At 45.3% G+C, this 15,780-nt stretch overlaps 1 protein-coding gene across 6 annotated transcripts in view; it reads left to right on the forward strand.

The window, feature by feature from the left end:
- HDAC6 (histone deacetylase 6) overlaps positions 1-15,780 on the forward strand; it is a 61,385-nt gene that overhangs the window by 7,570 nt on the left and 38,035 nt on the right. For all 6 annotated transcript variants that reach the window (XM_061614070.1, XM_061614069.1, XM_061614068.1 and 3 more), the window contains 5 exons: positions 2,251-2,335; positions 2,710-2,750; positions 2,867-2,963; positions 5,409-5,506; positions 13,124-13,228. In XM_061614070.1, coding sequence (XP_061470054.1) covers positions 2,251-2,335; positions 2,710-2,750; positions 2,867-2,963; positions 5,409-5,506; positions 13,124-13,228 — 426 coding nt within the window. The remainder of the gene's footprint in view (positions 1-2,250; positions 2,336-2,709; positions 2,751-2,866; positions 2,964-5,408; positions 5,507-13,123; positions 13,229-15,780) is intronic.

Genomic DNA, 15,780 nt, shown 5'->3' on the forward strand with positions numbered 1-15,780 from the left:
CCTGGCAGTTTTTGGGTACCTTTGTATGTACTTGTAACTTAGTGTTGACCTTATTACAATTGCTTCTACTGACATTTGAATACCTTAAAAGAGAATGGGATGGGAAACTGGGAGGGGGGTGTTTCTTTGTTTGAAAGCTTATGGGTGTATGTGGATATTGTAATCCTTACATCCTGCTAGACTCCATTTCGCAATATGCACTCTGCTGTAAGCAGTTTGGGAGTCTCATGTAAGTTTCCTAATTGATTATTTTTTTCCTGGCCGGGGGAGGGGGGGAGGGAAGTATGGTATGCTTGTATAATAAAGTACCCAAAAGTATGTGGGTAAATATATCATCCTGACCTTTATGCTGCCTGTATCTCTACAGTGGTTTTCTTTATTTTATCCCACTTGGCTTGCTGTTCCAGTGTAATCTTGATACAGTCCCATCATACACTTTCCACATGTCCTTCCACTGTCCTTTCTCTCTCTTGATCCCTCTTCTTGACAGTCGTTCTCATTATCCCTGAACCTTGGCCCATGCTGGCTGGAGCTGATACAAGTTGGAGTCTAGCAATGACTGGAGAGCCACAGGTTCCTCACCTCGATGTAGAACCTGATCTTGAAGTTGAGGCTGCGTAGCTGCACCAGTCCCAGTAAGCGGCAGAGGGCGGTGGCACAGCACCATGCCACTCCTGACTTACACCCCGAGCACTTCTCCCCTGATTTCAACACATACCTTCTTCCCATGCCATTTTGGCTGTTCCATAAATTGCCACAATAGTGTGGGAGTCACTTCCATGTTCCATGTACAACAAAGCCATGTGAGGCGGGAGAGGTAATTCCGATGTGGCAAGGAACTGATTCCTTCCAATACATATTACTGGAGCAGTCTGAGATTCATCCATGCCTAAGTGGTTCCCATGCCTGTCTGGCAATGTAGGGGCCATTTTCTAGAATTAGGGAAACAAAGAGGTCATTTCCCCCTGCCCTCCCTCCCCCGAGATTGCACCACTTCAGGCTGCAGGCAAGGAGAATGCTTGTTTTTGTGTCGTGCATGTTTGAATGGTCCTCCAAGTGCACCTCCCCATGCAAGTAAACTAGCAAAGCAGGGGAAGGGGTTCAGCCACTCTCCCTGGTATGACTTTTATTTTGTACAGGAAGGTTGGGGTGTGTTTATTTTCCACGTGGGAGCATTCAAGCATGTTATCTCTGTATGTGCTCTTCTGTATTTCCTTTTAGAATTGACTCCTCCTCTCTGTCCTGAGGTAACTAATTGGGCAGGCAGCATTCGCGTGTTGCCCCTCTTTTGATGACCTCAGTGACTTTGTCATCCGTGCTTGGATGACAAGGCTAAGGGTTGTGGCCCTCCAGAGGTTGTTGAACTCCCATTGGCCCCAGCTGTCATGATCAAATGGTCAAGGATGATAAGAGATGTAGTCCAGCGACATCTGAGACGCCGCTGGTTCCTTCTCTCCAGCAAGCCTGCTTAGGGCCAGAGTGATAAACTGTACCTTTGAAATATAATAAACAAATAGAGAATTGTTTTGAGCAGCGCTGAGATTTTAGTTTCCCATATCTTCAGCAGGAACTTTTCTCAATTAGTATAAGGTCTGGAAGCGTGCCCTGTTCAGCTCAGATTTGTCTCGTGGCTTTGTGAGCTACCAGGTTCTCTGAAAATTGCCATGTTTTGTACATCTAAACTGATTTCAAAAGACCCACACCCCGGACTACTTGATTCCTGATTGTGGTCTCTTGTTCTCTTTCCCAATTCCATACATCATCTGCACCCATAACATCTCCTTTTCTTCCACTTTAATTCCAGCCACCACCACCCGCATCCCTTTCCTGTCTGCTTCTTTAATCTTGCTCCTACCTTTATGATGATGGCAGTTTTGTAAGTGTTAATAAATCAGTTTTGTGCCCTGTTAACAACATTCTCTCATGTCTTCTTACCCAACCTTGCTTGTTTTGCTGTAATTTTTAATCTGTCAGATTAAAGGGCTGGGATCTCAATAAAGAATACCATCTTGCCTCTAATCAGACATCATCAGGTTCTGCCTTGGCCCAAGAGGTATCAATTGTACCTGTGTGTATTTCATTCAGGATGGATGGTGCTGTTTTTCTCCCTTACTTCTCAGGATGGGATTTCCCTCCCTCTCCCCTCCTCAGTTTGTTTGTTTGATCCAAACCATCCTGATCTTGCAATCTTCCCCCAGGTTAATGTGTTTTTGATCTACCACATGCACTCCTTTGTTACCTCTTCTCCAGTTTCCCAGAGCATCCAGAACGTCTGGTAGCCACGCGAGACAAACTGCTGCAATGTGGACTGCTGGAGCGTTGCATCCCAGTGGCGGTGAGAGGGGTGGTGATGGGCAAGAGCAAACAAGAAATTTGGGGTGGGCAGAGGGTTCATAGCCAGGGATCTCTTTACTGGGAGTCAGTATGGTGTAGTGGTTGGGAGTGTCAGACTAGGGCTTGGGGGAGACCCAAGTTCAAATCTTCCCTCAGCCATGAAGTTCAACTGGGTGACCTTGGACCAGTCACTAATTCTTGGCCCAACCCACCTTGCAGGGTTGTTGTGAGGATAAAAGGAGGAAGGGAAAGACATATGTAAGCCACCCTGAGCTCATTGGGGGAAGGATGAGATAAAATGTAATAAATAATAGCTGGGCAATGAGAAATCCAGAATATTTTCCTCAGGTATTCAACTTTCCTCTCCCTTTACAGGCTCGAGAAACTTCTGAGGAAGAGATCCTCTTGGCTCACAGGTGAAAGCAGATGCTGGAGCTGGGGGATTGCCGGGTCATGGACTTGTAGGGGAGAGACAGAGGTTGAGTAGTGTTGGAATGCCTAACCCTGCTGACATGTTTTATATATTTAACAGTCAGGAGTACCTGGCCCTGATGAAATCAACTGAAACGATGAGCGAGGCTGAGCTGAGATCTCTATCGGACACATATGATTCTGTCTATCTGCACCCTGTGAGTATCCCCAGAGCTGTGTTTGTTCTCCATGGTATTTGGTATCTGGCCAACAATCTAGCATTCTGGGCTTCTTTAAAAACTTAAAAAACAAGATCAAATGTCTAGCCCTTGCAGTTAGACCCAGAGTAGTTGACACCTCTGCTGTGGCTCTGGAAGCTTCTGTGGGTTTTAATAATTCCCAAACAGCATCACTTTCCCCTCCCTCTTACTACAGCTATGCATTTGCCTGCTGTCCTTAGAGGCAAAACTTTGGCACAGGGGAGGAGGGTGGGTACAAATGGACTTGAGGAGCACCAGAACCAAAAGCTGTCAAAACAACAAATTTCAACCTTCTGATGAGGGACTGACCCTCTATTACATAGAATCCAGTGAGAATGTATGGGCAAATCTGGTGAAAACCTACAGAAGGCAAGAGGGCCTCTAAGCAGATCTTCCTGATGTTGCAGAAATGGCATTTGGATTCCTTTCATAGCTCATTTGTTCTCCTTTGATATATTGTTTTCGGTGCCTACTAAAAACTTTTTTGTTTAGGCAAGCCTACCCAGACGTGCAATTTGAACATGGGCGATACTCAACTACCACTTTTTGTCAGTGCAAGGATTTCCGCTTGCACAATAGGATGTTCTCCCTTCTCTCCTTTCACATGTCCCTCACTCTCACCAAATTTGGTCCGGAGGATTGGGGGGAAACCCCAGAACAGATCGGGGGGAGGGGAGGGAGAACATTCCATTGTGTGAGAAGAAAACACACATGGTAACTTTATTTTATTATGACTGTTTTTCATAACTGCTGATTTTACATAAGTTTTGGTAAATGTGTAGGTTAACTTGTTTTTAACATTCAATTGTATCAATATTTTTCATAAATATTTTATATTTATTTATTTATTTATTTTATTATTTGATTTATATCCTGCCCTTCCTCCGAGCAGGAGCCCAGGGCGACAAACAAAAGCACTAATAACACTTTAAAACATCATAAGAACAGACTTTAAAATACATTAAAACAAAACAACTTTTAAAAAATTTTTTAAAAAGCTTTGAAGACATCTTAAAAAAAGGCTAAAAAGCCTTTTAAAAAAAAAAGGTTTAAAAACATATTAAAAAGCAATTGTAACACAGACGCAGACTGGGATAAGGTCTCAACTTAAAAGGCTTGTTGAAAGAGGAAGGTCTTCAAAAGGCACCAAAAAGATAGCAGAGATGGCGCCTGCCTAATATTTAAGGGGAGGGAATTCCACAGGATAGGTGCCACCACACTAAAGGTCCGTTTCCTATGTTGTGCAGAATGGACCTCCTCGTAAGATGGTATCTGCAGGAGGCTCTCACCTGCAGAGCGTAGGGATCGACTGGGTATATAAGGGATAAGACAGTCTTTCCGGTATCCTGGTCCCAAGCTGTATAGGGCTTTGTACACCCAAACTAGAACCTTGAACTTGGCCCTGTAGCAAATGGGCAGTATTCTTTGTAAACTCTTTGGAGGTTATGGGTGATTAAGCAGTAAATCAATGCTGTTAAATAAATGAAATGTTTTCTGGGTCCCTCAAAATAAAGTCCACCTATCCCCAGTAACTGAATCTTCCCCCCTTTTTTTGTTGCTCTAGAGGACAGTCCCAAAAGCCGGATAGAGAGACCTTCAGGGCTGCATTTGGCCACAAGGCCTGAGGTTCCCCACCCCACTCTAGAAGTATTTGCAACAAAAGAGAGAGAAAATCTAAAACCCAATTGTTGGAATCATGATAAATCAGGGGAAGGGAAAAATCTTTATCTGTGATAGACTGTTGACCCATAGGAAAATCGGGGGCCAAAGCTGTCACTGAGCAGAGCCAGAACCAAACGTGGGTGGAGCAGCCACTCTCTATCTCACCAGTCCCTCTGCCAGTGGCATACTGAGAGTGGAGCACCTTGAAATGCAGCCACATGAACAGCTCATCTTCGAGGGACTAACAGTTAACTGAAAACCCTCTCTGCAACATGCCTTTTTCTTTTCTCCTTCTGCCACCCAGCTCCAGCCTCAATGGTGCACAGTTGCAGCCACCAAGAAATACAGTGAGGGCTGGAGAAGATTTAGCTGCAGACCACATGCAGCCTGCAGGCCAGAGCTTCCCCGCACCAAGTATAAATCATTCCAGATCAAGCACTCATGCCCATGTCTGATTCATATAATTTACTCTAGCAATATGATTTGTGTTGCTATGGTATAAGATTCAGGGTGTGTATTCTTGTCATTTGCAGAGTGTGCTTAGCGGTGTGGGCCTCCTTGTATTTATTTCTCTACCCCCCCCCAGCCTGCCCTGAAAAGGGGGCTAAGAACTAAGCAAGCCATCAGTCAGGCTATTAGCTGGATGTGATGGTTCCATTTCACCTTGCAGCAGAGGTGGGGAGCCTGCTTTTTGGATGGGAAGTATCACGTCTGTAACCTGATTCTCTTTCCCCACCCAAGAATTCCTACCGCTGTGCCTGCCTTGCTGCTGGTTCTGTCCTGCAACTTGTGGAGAAGGTGTTGGCTGGGGAGCTCTGTAACGGACTGGCTCTGGTCAGGTATGGCAGAAGCGAGGAATATTTGTTTGCTTTTGTGTAGGAGTTGCGCTTCGTGGTTCTAGAGTTCCTTACAGCTTCCTTCACAGGTGGCCTCACAAGTGTAGGCAGAAGCATAAATTCTCCCAATGTGTTATGCACTCACAAGGATGCATGTGCCTCCCTCGGATGATCAGCTCATCTTCTCTCCACACTCATCCCGCCCCACCAGCCAGGAGAAGGAAGGGTCTCTCTAAAAATGATTTAAACTGCAGGAAAACAGATTTAAGCTATAATCTCTCAAGCTCAGGCAAACACTAGTCCAGGGCATCCAAGGTGGTGCCCTCTATCTATATGTTGCTGGACTCCATTTCTCATGGCCATGCCGGCTGGGACTGATGGGAGTTGGAGTCCAACAACATCTGGAAGGCACCATGGTGGCTGATTTCCTAGATGTTGTGTTGCAAATGCAGGCCTCCAGTGTTTTGCTTGCTACCTAAGTGAATATGCAGGGCAAGAGAGTTGCAGAATGTGTGTGTGCTCAACCCTTACTTCAATTCCACCTCCACCGCTCCACAACCCTTTCTTCCAAGGCCATTATTTGGGGGAAAAAATTGAACCTGGCTGTGCTAAAAGCAGGGGAGACATGGTGAGGAAGGGTTAATACCACCCCCACCCCAACACACACATGTTTTTAAGTGTTGCTGTTTTTAGAATGTTTCTTTGTTATTAAATTATTTTGTTGTTTTGTTTGCCGCCCTGGGCTCCTTTGGGATGAAGGGTGAGATATATAAATTCAATAAATAATAATATCCATAATACAGCAAAAGTGAGGCCAGGTGTTTTGTGTTTGCTGTATGATATCTGTATCTGACTTTATATAGAGAATGCTTCATCAATGGAAGTTTTTTTATCATAGATTTAGGTATAATTTAGTTATTTCACTCACACACAGAACAGGGACATCCTGGATTTGGCCCACTCTGTTTCTCTAATGTCACTGCAGTGCCACCTGGTGGTGATTTGCTTCCAGCCCCTGTATGACTCTTAGCACTGTATTGAAACAGAGGGCATATTTAGCTCACAAACATAATCAGTTTTATTATGCCACTTTAATAATTTGCATGACTTTGGCAGTGATGCTGAGAATTCTCACAAAAGCTTATACTGGAATAAATGTGTTAGCCTTTAGAGTGCCACAGGACTCATAGAGATCCCTGGTCCCCTTCACATGACCAGGGATTCCCGGGGGGGGGTAACCTTTAAACCAGCACCTTCCCCAAGGGTGTCCATATACCCTTGGAATTACTTTTCCCTCAAGTTGTACCACAGTCTTTAACTGTTTGTTATGTAATGAGGTGTGCCTTTTGTGTCTCTGGCATTCTTTGAGTTGTGAGCCTTGTACCCAGCACATATGACCACCTCCTACTGTAATAACTGTTTTTTGCTCATAATTTCTGAGGTGTTATGTCACATTTTATTTCTAGGCCACTTTTCGGCCAAATAGGCCCCCAAGGCAGCTTACACATAAATAAAAATACAAAGTACAAATAAAAACAATACCATTTACACCAAAAAAAAATCAAACTAACAAAATGCTAACATTTCTAAAAAACAAGAACAGCAAACCAAAAGCATTCATCTTCCTGGTAAAAGGCAGTCCCCAGAAAATGTCACTAAGAGCAGGGGTGGTGGGCAAGGCAGGTGGAAAAGCTTGCCCCTTGATGGTCCCAGCACAGTCTCATCCCTGCAGCAGCCTCATCCCTACAGGTGGCCTTAGTTGATGTATGTGTCTGGGTTTTTTTATTTACCCCAGACTTGTGCACCACACAGCAGAGGCCCGTGGCAACGGCACTACTGCCACTGCTGCCGATGGCTTAAATAGACCTGGCCGCATCACGGATTAGCATGCTGTGCATGCATGCCTGCCATCACCTAAGAGGGCAGAGGGGCATGTTGACACCCTCACTGTCATTTTGGGTGATGGCAAGCACGCGCATGCAGTGTGCTGATGCAGCATGGCAAGAAGTTGCATAGCCAACCCATGGCGGGGGAGGGGATGTCTGGGAGGGGCCCCCTCAGTGTCAGTGCCCTTGGCCATTGCCCCACCTGGCTGCCCACCGGCACCGGGCCTGAGTGCGAGGAAAAGTTTAAAGAAGCTGCTATGAAGATGGAGGAGGAGTGGGGCAAGGCCCTATAGGAATTGTTTTACAAACTTTGCTAATTGCTAAGGAGTGTTGTGGCAGTGGAGGCTGGTCCATTAGGGCAAATGGGACCATGTACCACCAACCTCAGTCTGCCCTCAGCTCACCCTCACTTGCTTACCTTCTTACTTTTAGCCAGTTAGGGCAGGAATGGGGACCCTGTGGCCCTCCAAATGGCGCTGGACTACAACTCCCATGATCCCTGATTATTGGCCACGCTGGCTGGGGCTGATGGGATCTGGAATCCAACATCTGGAGGCCTGAGTTAGGTGGTGGCTATGCCTATCATTGGGTCTGACTCCACCTATTGCTGGTCTCCCTGTTTTCTGTCCTACCAATCCCAGTGGTCACCAGTCACCACCACTGTGTGGTGCCCACTATGTATTCCCCTGCCATCCCCAGCCCCACTGTTAGAACTCAAGCTACAGCAGGGCTGCATGTAAACTGCTAATGGTATCCTCTGTAAACACCTCTTGTGTATGTTGGGCACCACACTCCAGGGGCCCGCAGCGTGTGAATGCCCCCACTGTCATTTTGGGTGATGGTGACCATGCACAGGGAATTCCCAGTGCAGGAGTGGTGCAACCATGAATACTGGAAGCCCAATGTGAGCAAAAAACTGGGAAGAGACTGTTATCTGTGTGCAAATGGCACAGAAACTGTTACCTCTGTATAGACCACTTTTCCTTTTATGCCTGGTTCGCCACCCTGGAATCAGCCTGAGTGTGGAGGGATGGACTGGGCCATGCTGCACCAGGTAGAAGGCCACCCTTCTCTTCCTAGCAGACCTTTGCATCATCCTTTGTTTCTTCTTTGCATCATCCTTCTTGGGCTCCTGCTCTGCACGTGGGCACCTTGCAGGACCAGGCCCCAGGTGGCGTTATACGTGGGAAGAAGAACGGTCTTAGAGCTGGCGTTTGGGCGCACAGAATACGGGACTGTGTCTTCTGTGTGGGTTTGAAGTGGATGAATGGGTGTTATATGAGTGTATGTTGTGAGTGAATGTGTATTTTTATGTATATGAGTTTTTTGTATTTATAGTTTATCATGTGCCTCGGGAAGAGATTTTATCATCAAGAGGGGAGACCTGAGGGGGGCCCAATTGCCGTAGTGACGGGTAGAGGGAGGTATGGTGATATGAGAGGGACGTGCCAGGTAAGGAGAATGCGGCCCAGACATGTAGTGGCTGTGCCGCGTTCTGGTCCTTCTCATACCCGCAGGGTTGTTGGTTGTCCTATCAGCCAACTCTCAGATCTCCAGTTGCTGCTTTTTAATGCCAGATCGGTACATAATAAAACCTCCCTCGTCCATGATTTGATTGTGGACAAGGTGGCCAATCTGGCATGTATAACCGAGACCTGGGTGGGCGAACAGGGAGGAGTTAGTCTCTCCCAGCTCTGCCCACCGGGGTATCTGGTTCAGCATCATGGTGGATCTGAGGGTCGGGGAGGTGGGGTTGCTGTGGTCTATAAGAGTTCCATCTCACTCACCAAGCACCATGTCCATGCAATCACTGGTCTGGAGTGTTTGCACCTTGTGCTGGGCCAGAGGGACAGACTGGGAATCCTTTTGGTGTACCTTGCTGCCCAATGGCTTCCCTAACTGAGCTGACGGAAGTGGTCTCGGAGATACTGTTGAGATCCCCCAGACTATTAGTACTGGGAGATCTCAACATTCATGCTGAGGCTACTTTGTCTGGGGCAGCTCAGAACTTCATGGCCGCCATGACAACCATGGGGCTGTCTCAATATGTTAGTGGCCCAACACATACATCGGGGCATACTCTTGACCTGGTCTTTGCTACCGGACATGGGGATAGTGATCTGGATGTGGGGAGTTTTACATCTCTCCCGTTGTCATGGACAGATCATTGCTTGCTGAAGTTTAGACTTTCAGTAGCCTTTTCCCTCTGCAAGGGTGGGGGACCTATTAAATTGGTCCGCCCCCGGAGACTAATGAATTCTGAAGGTTTTCAAAAGGCTCTGGGGGTTTTTCCGGCTGATAAGACTGGCGCTCCTGTCGAAGCCCTGGCCGATCTGTGGAATACAGAGATGACCCGGGCTGTTGACACGATCGCTTCTGCGCGCCCTCTCCTATGTAGAGCTCATACAGCTCCTTGGTATACTCCGGAGCTGAGAGCGATGAAACAAGACAGGAGGCGGCTTGAGCGGAGATGGAGACGAACTCCCGACGAATGCAATTATGAGCTGGTTCGTGCTTCTACTAAGCTCTATGTAGGAGCGGTGAGGGCGGCAAAAAAAAACATTTCGCCGCCACTATTCAGTCATCTCTCTCACGCCCACGGGAGCTTTTTAAAGTGGTTCGTGGCCTACTTCATCCAGGCCTACAAGATACGGCAGATACATCGGTAGCTCAATGTAATAAATTTGCTGAACACTTCCAGCATAAGATCTCATGCATTCGCCGGGACTTAGACTCCTATTTAATAGCAGTTAATCCTACTGAGGTGTCCGGAGCACAGTCTTGTCATGTTTTGTTGGATGAGTTTCAGTTCGTTCAGCTCGAGGACGTGGACAAGGTGCTTGGACAGGTTCGTGCGACCACTTCGGTACTGGATCCTTGCCCCTCTTGGCTAATTAAAACTAGCAAGGAAGGAACAGTTGGCTGGGCCAAGGAAGTGATTAATGCCTCTTTACGAGAGGGAGTGGTCCCTGGCTGTCTGAAAGAGGCGGCAGTGAGACCACTCCTGAAAAAACCTTCCTTGGACCCAGAGGATTTCAGCAGCTACAGACCAGTAGCCAATGTTCCGTTCCTGGGCAAGATCCTGGAACGTGTGGCTGCTGACCAGCTCCAGGCGCTATTGGATGAAACCGATTATCTAGATCCATTTCAATCGGGGTTCAGGCCTGGTTTTGGCACTGAGACTGCCTTGGTCGCCCTGTTTGATGACCTATGTCGGGAGAGAGACAGAGGGAGTGTAACTCTGTTGATTCTCCTTGACCTCTCAGCGGCTTTTGATACCATCAACCATGGTATCCTTCTGGAGAGGCTTGCGGAATTGGGAGTTGGAGGCACTGCTTGGCAGTGGTTCCGCTCCTACTTAGCGGGTCGTCTCCAGAAGATAGTGCTTGGGGAACATTGCTCGACACTGTGGGTTCTCCAATGTGGGGTCCCGCAGGGTTCGGTTCTGTCTCCCATGCTTTTAACATTTATATGAAGCCGCTGGGGGCGGTCATCAGGTGTTTTGGAGTGCGTTGTCATCAGTATGCTGATGACACGCAGCTCTACTTCTCCTTTACATCTTCAGGTGAGGCAGTCGACGTGCTGAACCGTTGCCTGGCTGCGACAATGGACTGGATGAGAACTAACAAACTGAGACTCAATCCTGACAAGACCGAGATGCTGTTGGTGGATGGTTTCTCTGATCGGATGGTGGATATATACCCTGTCCTGGATGGGGTTACACTCCCCCTAAAGGAACAGGTGCGTAGTCTGGGAGTCATCTTAGACTCTTCCCTCACACTTGAGGCTCATGTAGCCTCGGTGGCCCGGAATGCGTTCTACCAACTTCGGTTGGTAGCCCAGCTACGTCCCTATCTGAGTAAGGAGGACCTCACATCAGTGGTACATGCTATGGTAACCTCGCGTCTGGACTACTGCAATGCGCTTTACGTAGGGCTTCCTTTGAAGACGATTCGGAAGCTACAGCTAGTGCAAAATGTGGCGGCCAGACTGCTAACAAGAACTAAGCGGTCTGAGCATATAACACCTGTGCTAGCCCGTTTGCACTGGCTTCCAATATGCTTCCGGGCCAGATTCAAAGTGTTGGTACTTACCTATAAAGCCTTATACGGCGCAGGACCACGATATCTGTCGGAACGCCTCTCCCGATATGAACCGGCCCGTACACTACGGTCTACTACGAAGGCCCTCCTCCGGGATCCGACTCATAGGGAAGCCCGGAGAGTGGTGACAAGATCTAGGGCCTTCTCAGTGGTGGCCCCCAAACTATGGAATGGTCTCCCCGAGGAGGTGCGCCTGGCGCCGACACTATCATCTTTTCGGCGCCAGGTTAAAACCTTTCTCTTCTCTGAGGCATTTTAATTCCTGTTAATTGTAAATTATTATATTTTGATTTTAGACTGTACAGTTTTGTGTACAGTTTTGTGTTATTTTTATTGTATTTTTAATGTTCACTGCCCAGAGAGCTGTTGCTAGTCGGGCGGTATATAAGCTTAAATAAATAAATAAATAAGTAAATAAATTTCTCCTCCTGTTACAATCTCTCAGATTTTCCAAGGGTGCCTTCTATGCACCAGGTTCAAACAGCAAGGTCTTAATGGAAGCTTGTCCTTATTTATTTATTTATTTACTCGATTTGTAATCTACTTGTTAAGTAGAGTCCTCAAAAGCAGTTCCCAGCATACATTAAATACAACCATGTCATTAAAAACCATACACTTGCATTTATTATTTTTTTTAAAAAACTTTTTTGTTTGTCCCAAATGAATAGAAACATAAACATAATACAAATCAAGAAAATGTATTATACAAGTGAGCCCCATGTATCAGTAGGTATTACTCATAGCTGTTTTACTTTTTCTACTTTCACAAGATCAAAAGGTCATTACACCAGTAGGTTAGCAAATCCCACACTTGAATATATCGGCAAAATCATTATTGAATAATAAGAACAGAACCATAAAATGGAAGACTTCCATCAGGTGAGATAAATATCAAGAGCTCCTCCAGGTTTGATTGTAACATGTAGAAGAGTGTTTTGTAAAAGTCTCCTGAGATGTATAGTCAATAAAACAGTGGCCCACGCTTAATTTTTAAAAAACTTTTAAAAAATTAAAACCATGTAAGAGATTTATCTATTTGGAGTAAGGTGGGGAAGATGAGAACAGGTTGACAAATAAAATTTTTAGAATACAGAGCTCAGAAACAAAACAAAATGAAAATAAAATTAAAGAGATTCCACACCTGGCAAACATTCCTCTGAACAAGGCGGGGGGGGACTACTGGGTTCTCTCTTACAGGCAGTTGGTCTTGTGTGACTGGTGTATGTGTTGTAGAGGGAGGGAATGACAGCCCAGATGATATGGGAGAAGCCATGTGATGCTGTCTCCAACAGTTTTGCAACATCTTGCCCTTGGAGACCCACCTGGAAGCTTTCCGGATTCATCAGACCTGCCTGTACTTGGCTTTTGGAGCAGAATGGAAAATTTAATTGATATCTTAATGTGACTGAATCTTTACTTGGTTTCGCTGGGGGCTTTATGTTTTGTAACCTGCCCCAAGCCTTCTGAATATGTCACACTATAAATCTAAACAGATGGATGAGAGCAGATGCTTGCACTAAGATGGCATTAATGTCTGGGTGCCCTGGCATTTTGGACTCACTTGGGCTTCCTGATGGCCTCCAAGTGATTTTCTAGTTCCTGGGTTAGCCAGTGTATCTTTTTGGTTTCAGGCCACCTGGCCACCATGCTCAGCGTGACAAGATGGATGGCTACTGCATGTTCAACAATGTGGGCATTGCAGCCCAATATGCCCGGCAGAAATTGGGAGTGGAGCGGTGAGTAGTGTGGACGTACACCAAAGATGCATAGACGGGTCTCCTAAATTAAATCTTTTGGGTTGTATTCACTGTTAGTCCTATTCAGAATGCAGATGGTACATTTATATAGGACTATGGATAGCACGACAGCTAAGAAGTCCCTGGTTCTAGTGTCATCTTGTCATCTTTGCTAGAAACTCACTAGCTGGCCTTAGACTAGCCAATATTCTTTCTACTTCAGATCTTCCATCTATACTGTGGGGATGATAATATTGGTCTGGCCTCCAGGATTGTTGATAGCATTATTAGAATAACTAGTATGTGTATGAACACTTGAAAGGTTAGATTAAACATACTCCCATCTGCTGTATTGTCTGGCAGATATAACAAAACCCCATATTCTGAGAGAATCTGCCCCTGTGCTGATGGAGAAATTGAATGAAATGAACATGTTGTTCTTCGTTGTATATTTTATCATGATATAAGATATGAATTAATTGCGCCTATTTTGTCGCCTTTTCCAGCTAAAACAGATTCTTTCTACCTAGATTATTTATTAGGTGATTATAAACCGGAGGTGACATTTGCTGTTGCCAGATTTAGTGCTGCTGCTATTAAACGTAGGAAAATAAAGGTGCAATAATTTAGTTTGAATGTTTTCTTTCTATATACTGTTTTTACTTGAGTATATATTTTTCTGCTGTTAAATCAAAATGATCCCATTTATACTTGTTTATACTGTAATATTATTTTGTATTGAAGGGTCAATTTGACTGTAAATAAACTCAACTCAACTCAACTTGAAAGGTGTTATATAAATGCTAAGAATTAGATATTTGGTCAGCCAGTCACAGTCAAGACATCTATCCACTTGTTCATCAGAGAATTCCTCTTACTATCATTTAGTATCCAGTTACAATGTGGTAAGGAAATGTGGTACTAATGGGTGACTTCAACTACCCAGACATAGACTGGCCGCATATGTGTTCCAGTCATGACAAAGAAGCAAAATTTCTAGATATTCTAAATGACTATTCCCTAGACCAGTTGATCATGGAACCGACCAGAGGGACGGCAACCCTGGACTTAATCCTCAGTGGGAACCGGGACCTGGTGCGAGATGTAAGTGTTGTCAAACCGATTGGGAGCAGTGACCATAGTGCTATTAAATTAAACATACATGTAAATGGCCAATTGCCAAGAAAATCCAACACGGTCACATTTGACTTCAAAAGAGGAAACTTCACAAAAATGAGGGGATTGGTAAAAAGAAAGCTGAAAAACAAAGTCCAGAGGGTCACATCACTCAAAAATGCTTGGAAGTTGTTTAAAAACACTATATTAGAAGCTCAACTGGAGTGCATACCGCAGATCAGAAAAGGTACCGCCAGGGCCAAGAAGATGCCAGCATGGTTAACGAGCAAAGTCAAGGAAGCTCTTAGAGGCAAAAAGTCTTCCTTCAGAAAATGGAAGTCTTGTCCGAATGAAGAAAATAAAAAGGAACACAAACTCTGGCAAAAGAAATGCAAGAAGACAATAAGGGATGCTAAAAATGAATTTGAGGAGCGCATTGCTAAGAACATAAAAACCAACAACAACAAATTCTATAAATACATTCAAAGCAGGAGACCATCTAGGGAGGCGATTGGACCCTTGGATGATAAGGGAGTCAAAGGTGTACTAAAGAACAATAAGGAGATTGCAGAGAAGCTAAATGAATTCTTTGCATCTGTCTTCACAGTGGAAGATATAGGGCAGATCCCTGAACCTGAACTAACATTTGCAGGAAGGGATTCTAAGGAACTGAGACAAATAGTGGTAACGAGAGAGGAAATTCTAGGCTTAATGGACAATATAAAAACTGACAAATCACCGGGCCTGGATGGCATCCACCCGAGAGTTCTCAAAGAACTCAAATGTGAAATTGCTGATCTGCTAACTAAAATATGTAACTTGTCCCTTGGGTCCTCCTCCGTGCCTGAGGACTGGAAAGTGGCAAATGTAACGCCAATCTTCAAAAAGGGATCCAGAGGGGATCCCGGAAATTACAGGCCACTTAGCTTAACTTCTGTCCCTGGAAAACTGGTAGAAAGTATGATTAAAGCTAGATTAACTAAGCACATAGAATAACAAGCTTTGCTGAAGCAGAGCCAGCATGGCTTCTGCAAGGGAAAGTCCTGTCTCAGTAACCTATTAGAATTCTTTGAGAGTGTCAACATGCATATAGATAGAGGTGATCCAGTGGACATAGTGTACTTAGACTTTCAAAAAGCGTTTGACAAGGTACCTCACCAAAGACTTCTGAGGAAGCTTAGCAGTCATGGAATAAGAGGAGAGGTCCTCTTGTGGATAAGGAGTTGGTTAAGAAGCAGAAAGCAGAGAGTAGGAATAAACGGACAGTTCTCCCAATGGAGGGCTGTAGAAAGTGGAGTCCCTCAAGGATCAGTATTGGGACCTGTACTTTTCAACTTGTTCATTAATGACCTAGAATTAGGAGTGAGCAGTGAAGTGGCCAAGTTTGCTGATGACACTAAATTGTTCAGGGTTGTTAAAACAAAAAGGGATTGCGA

This window comes from Rhineura floridana, chromosome 3, assembly GCF_030035675.1.
Source record: "Rhineura floridana isolate rRhiFlo1 chromosome 3, rRhiFlo1.hap2, whole genome shotgun sequence".
Lineage (NCBI taxonomy): Eukaryota > Metazoa > Chordata > Lepidosauria > Squamata > Rhineuridae > Rhineura > Rhineura floridana.